General features: G+C 57.1%; 1 protein-coding gene across 1 annotated transcript; it reads left to right on the top strand.

Moving 5' to 3' along the window:
- Nucleotides 1-976: 976 nt before the first annotated feature.
- On the top strand, nt 977-3,399 carry LOC117855480 (ABC transporter G family member 10). Its single transcript, XM_034737848.2, has one exon. The coding sequence runs from the start codon at nt 1,204-1,206 to the stop codon at nt 3,043-3,045; it is 1,842 nt and encodes a 613-aa protein (XP_034593739.1). The 5' UTR covers nt 977-1,203; the 3' UTR covers nt 3,046-3,399.
- The last annotated feature ends 2,703 nt before the right edge of the window (nt 3,400-6,102 follow it).

The raw sequence follows: 6,102 nt of genomic DNA, 5'->3' as shown, positions 1-6,102 counted from the left end.
GGCTGTGCGACCGCGATGATGGTTGCTTCGCCTGCCACGCAAGTCACGAGCCAGGAACGCACCAACCGCCCTAGCTACGCCTACGGGAGAACACCCGGGCCGCCGGGCGTGGCGTTACTGCTGCGTTAGGTGATCCGTGGTGGATCCGCCGGGTCCGGCCTGGTCCGACGGCCACGCCGGGTGCTCGCGGCTTGGACGACCGCGGCCAGACTCCGGGTTCCAGCAAGTTTTCCAACCATGCAGGTTTCAGACTGAGGACGACTAGTTGAGGTTAGTGAGTCCATGATCCAGTGATTACCGTTGAGGTTAGTGAGTCTTGATCGACGAGAAAGAATTTGATTTCCATGACCTCTCTTCCTTTTCCAGACTATACCGACATCGAAATTCGTTCTGTGCACCACTCCCCTCCTCGCAAGAAAAGGAGACGATGATCCGATGATGATGGGGTGTTCGGCTGCGCCGCTTATTTGAACAGTAAAAACAGAGAGAAATAAAAAAAAAAGCTCGCTGAACAGCTGCTACTGCTTTTATTATGGCTGATTCAAACAGGCCCGATGATGCCTTCAACAGGAGTTCCATTGTTTTTCTCCCAGTTAGTAGATAGTCGTATGCTGATTGGTAGTAGCAGAAGAAGATAAACAAGTGTATCAACCCAACTAACTTCCCCACACGACATCGAGCAAAGATCCCCAGTCCAGCCAGTTTCGTGACCCGCGCGAACACCCATTTCCTTGCGAAAAACACACAGAATCGAGAGAGAAAAAATGCACGCGAGTTGAACAGTCTCGGTACACCAGTGGCGCAAGCATGGTCGTTCGTTCCGCCCCCAAACCGGCACGTCCGCCCGGGACACAAGCAACCCACCCCCTAAACAACGCCCGTGCGGTGGCCACCCCGACAGCGTCGCCCGGCCCCGCACGCCCCGCCCAGTGTTAAGAGCGTGCGCGCGTCCGCGCCAAGCCGCCAACGAGCGCGCACACACACAGACGCGCACCACGCGGCCGCCCGAGTACATAAGCCGCGGCGAGGTTGGTGCCGGTAGCTCAACCCTCCTCACCTCACTCACCCTCCTCTGCGACTGCGAGCGCTAGCTCCTGCTCTCCCTCCCTCTCTGTCTCTAGAGTAATCCTCTCTCCCCGACCACGCACGCACGTACCACCCCCGCGCGGCCTTATACCACTCGCGCGCGCCGCGGCGTCTCCGATGGAGGCGACGGTGATGTCGCAGGGCAGCAAGGTGGACACCAATGGCGGTGGCGGCGGGCGCCGGATCAGGCCGCGGTACCGTATCGAGACCAGGGCCCTCTCGTACGTGCTCCCTCCGCGCGGCGCCTCGTTCCTGTGGGGCGGTGCCAAGACGAAGGCGGAGGAGGGGCGGCTGCTGCTGCGGGGCGTCACGTGCGAGGCGCCGCCGGGGGAGCTGGTGGCGATCGTGGGGCCGAGCGGGGCGGGCAAGACCACGCTGCTGACGGTGCTGGCCGGGTCGGCGGACCCGGCGCGGGTGGCGGCCGGGGAGGTGCTCGTGAACGGCCTCCCCATGGACGCCGCGCGCTTCCGCCGGGCGTCCGGGTACGTGCCGCAGGACGACGCGCTGTTCCCGGCGCTCACCGTCGAGGAGTCGCTCGTGTACAGCGCGCGCCTGCGCCTGCGCGCTGCCGGCGGGGCGGCCGCCGCGGAGCGGGCGCGGGAGCTGATGGTAGAGCTCGGCCTGCGTCACGTCGCGGCGTCCCGCGTCGCCGACGTGTCCGGCGGCGAGCGGCGGCGGGTGTCCATCGGAATGGACCTCGTGCACGACCCGGCCGTGCTGCTTCTGGACGAGCCCACGTCCGGCCTCGACTCCGGCTCCGCGCTCCACATTGTCAAGATGCTCAGGGACATGGCCGCCGCGCACGGCAAGACCGTCGTGCTCACCATCCACCAGCCCGGATTCCGCATCCTCGAGCTCATCGACCGCGCCGTGCTCCTCGCCGACGGCGCCGTCCGCCACCACGGCTCCCTCGACTTCCTCCAGTCGCGCCTCATCGCCACCGGCCACGCCATCCCCGCCCACGTCAACGTCCTCGAGTACGCCATGGAGACCATCGACTCCCTCAAGCCCGACGTCGCCGTCGCCACCACGATCACCACCGCGTCGGCAAACCGAGAGAACAACGTCGCGCCGGTCGGCCCGGGGCTGGCGTCCGCGCGGCGCGCGGGGTACGCGAACGCGCCGGCGGCCGAGGTGCGCATCCTGGCGGGGCGGTTCACGAAGACGGTGCTCCGGTCGCCGCAGCTGTTCGCGGCGAGGATGGCGCAGTCGGTGCTGGCCGGCGCGTTCCTCGGCAGCATCTTCCTGGGCGCCACCGACCTGCAGTCCCGCCTGGGCTTCTTCGCCTTCAACCTCACCTACCTGCTCTCCTCCACCACCGAGGCCCTACCCGTATTCCTCCACGAGCGCCGCATCCTGGAGCGCGAGACCTCCCGCGGCGCCTACCGCGTCTCCTCCTACGTAGCCTCCAACGCCGCCGTCTTCCTCCCGTTCCTCCTCGCCGCCGCGCTCCTCTACGCGGCGCCCGTGTACTGGCTCGTCGGCCTGGCGCGCGAGCCCGCCGCCTTCGCCTACTTCGCCCTCGTCGTCTGGCTCGTCATGCTCACCGCCAACTCCTTCGTGGCGTGCCTCAGCGCGCTAGCGCCCAACTACATCGTCGGCAACTCCGTCGTGGCGGGGCTCATCGGCTGCTTCTTCCTATTCTCCGGCTACTTCGTGGCCAGCAAGAACATCCCGCGCTACTGGGTGTTCATGCACTACGCGAGCCTGTTCAAGTACCCGTTCGAGGCACTAGTGGTGAACGAGTACGGCGGCGCGCGCGGCGCCAGGGAGTGCCTCGCCTCGGCCGGCGGCGCGGGGGGCATCTGCGTGCTCGACGGCGCGGGGCTGCTGCGGCAGCAGGGGATGCGGGAGGGCATGCGGTGGAGCAACCTCGGCGTCATGCTGGGGTTCGTCGTCGGCTACAGGGTGCTCTGCTTCGCCTTCCTCTGGTTCAGGTGCCACCGCATGAGGAGGTGAGGACGACGTACAGGGAAAGGCGGTAAGCGACGCCAATGGCGGGCATTTGGCCATTGGCAAGCAAAGCAACTGCAAATATTAATCGCTCGTTTAAATTTCATCTCATCACCTTCTTCTCATTTTCTTCTTCTTCTTCTTCTTTTTGTTGTGATTTTACTTCACAAGACATTCTAGTCTTGATCTCGATTAGGGTGGATACGAATATATGTATATGTTTGGGATCGAGTTGTAGTGGTCAGTGGATGGTGATGTTCTTCTTGTATCAACAAACAGTGGGGTTGATCCGTTGATGGATGATACTAATGGAGAATAAAAGATTGATGACAGGGGGTTTCTGCTCCTTTGCCAGTTCCAGGGAGGTGTCGCATTCGTGCCGGATTTGCCATTTGGTAGGCCTCGCCTTTGCCGGAATGAGGTGGTTGAGAAAGACAGGATTAAGTTGCCAATCATCTGAGGTGAGGGTGAGACAAAAGCGATAAAGTACGGGCAACAGCTGGGAAACTTGCCTAATTTGCACCAGTTTATAGGCAAGAAAAAAATTGTACTTTTTTCACCACAAATTCAACTGTAAGTTGACCATCCTTTTTTATGCTAAAGACGAAGATGATCGTTTTGTTCATTGCCATATAGGACCATTAGTTGAGCAAGATATGACTATGGTCAAGACCTTCGCAAAGTTGAGAAATTTCGAGCGTTGGCTTGAATAATCTGGAAACAGTGGAAAAGAAGGTGGAGCCGCTGGTTTCTAAAATCTGCATCCGTGTAACAACCATTGCTAAAATCTCAGCCCGGCTGTCGGGTGAATTCAGTCGGCAAAAGTCCAATTTTATTTTTGCAAAAAGCACTTCACGCACGGGAGGAGAGGTACCCTTCCTCCAGTACCAAAAGGCACTTTCATTTGCCACAAATAGGTGCGATATCTGCGCATGATCTTTGGGTTAGGCATTTGGCAACATGCAACCGCATTCTGCATATAACTTTTCAAATTGTAGACCGTTTTGTCTTTTCTAATGTCATAGTTTTACTATTTATAAAATCTATAATTCTAGAAAAAGTTAAAACGACTTATAATTTGGAATAGAACGAGCGCAAAGTATAGATTAATCGATGTATTATATATGTTAGTGAAAGCGGATTACAGCTCGGTAACCTAATGCCCATCCTGGTACGATGAAGGAAACGGGAGAGAGAAAAAAGGCCCAGTCAGCATTTTCCCAGGTATAATGTCATGAATCACGTCCTCCTGATCCTGGCTAGTGGCTACTGAGCCTCAGACCTTAGGTATCATGACTTCATCCATGGGGCTATGGGGGCCATGTCCATGCCCTTCCGACGGGGGAGGAAAGCTTTGCTTGGATCAGGCACCGCCCCGCGCGTGCCTCCCGGAGCGGCACAATCACCGCAAGTGCCGGTCGCTTTCGATGCAAAGGAAAACCTGTCTACCGAAGTCGGCAGATGATGGTCCGGGGCCCCCAAAGCTCCGGTCCGTTCGCGGATCAGCTGATGACTGGCCAGTGTGGCCAGTGGTCACTCGCTCCTCTCGGTCGCGCGCGGAGCCCGTCGGCTCGCCGTGCAGCGGCACGCCCGATCGCGGAGCAGGCGCGCGGACGCGACACAGCAGTCGTGCTCCACTCCACTGATCGGCGACCCTAGTCGCACCCCGGCTGTAGACGATGCCGTCCGTGCGTGCGCCCCCGCCCACCCGCCGGGCGGATAGCTCGCGTGGACTGGGAGATATTTCGTAGGGTGCGTTTGGTGGCGCTTCAAATAATACTCCGTCGAGTACTAAATAGCGTTTAGCGGTATGGTAGCGGATTAGTGCTGATATAGCGGATCGCGGACAGTGGATGCTATAGCGGACGCTATATTCAAATCGTGGAATTCAAAAAAATAATGACAAATTTAGAGCATATATGAATATTAACATCTAGTTTACACTTTTTTAGTTTACTTAAAAAAGTTAAAGTATTTAAGTTAGCCATTACATTTCATGATAAGAATCATAAATAAATAGATATAATTAAGATGTATGGATATATATTACCATTAAATTCTTATATGAATGACTAAAAAATTCATTTGTCATCCCATAATTCTTCATCATTATCTAAATAATCATTTTAAACATTATTATTACCATTTGATTCATATTCATATGTCAACCATAAATATATGTCAACCATAAATGTAGTGAATGGCGGTTTAACATTAGTAATAGCGGCCACAATAGCAGTCAATAGCGGCTGCTAAGTCCAAACATGCTATCTTAGATCCGCTACCTTGTAGCGGTACCTGCCGCTATTGCGGGTATGAATGCTTAGCACCTTGCACTCCGCTGCCCCTGCCCCCCAAGCTCCGGCTCCTAGCGACGAGGATGCTCGTTTGATCCGCGGCCACGAATCGAGCTCCGACACTTATGAATCATCGATACTTCACTGACCCTGCCGTACCGGTATCCAATACTTGCGTATCTTATACTTCGATACTCTGATACTCTCTCTGTATCACCACTGTGTTGTTTTCCAAAATCGTGTATCGCTGTATCGCCGTATTGTATCGCCATATCGGTGATACATAGTCCGACACCACAAATCAACCTCTGGTGATGCGAATTGAGCTTCAGTGTAGCGAATCAACCTCCGGTAGTACCATCGAGCTCCAGCGACCATGCAGCGAGCGCGGCCACGAATCAAGAAGGGCAGCGACCTCCAGCAGTTAGGGATGGCAATCGGGCGGGTCTAGACCCGAGACCCGCGGGTTTCAGACCCAACGGGGGTGGGAGCGGGTCCGGAATCCCCCCCGTGGATCTCGGGTTCGGGGACCCGACACATGACGGGTGCGGGGGCGGGTTTATACTCCCCCCGCGGGTGACCCACGGGACCCTGAAGTACACAATTCGGCCCAAAAACTACCCAGCCCAACAACAACAACAACAACCCTAGGTATATAACTCCGAATCTCATCTCAGTGAGTCTTCCACTCTCCCCGTCACCCTTGAGTGCGCCGCCGGTCGCCCCCACCGCTGCCCGCGAGCGTCGCTGACCACCCCCGCCGCCC

This window comes from Setaria viridis, chromosome 5, assembly GCF_005286985.2.
Source record: "Setaria viridis chromosome 5, Setaria_viridis_v4.0, whole genome shotgun sequence".
Lineage (NCBI taxonomy): Eukaryota > Viridiplantae > Streptophyta > Magnoliopsida > Poales > Poaceae > Setaria > Setaria viridis.
The sequence above is the reverse complement of the archived record's forward strand: the minus strand, read 5'-3'. Positions and strand labels throughout refer to the sequence as shown.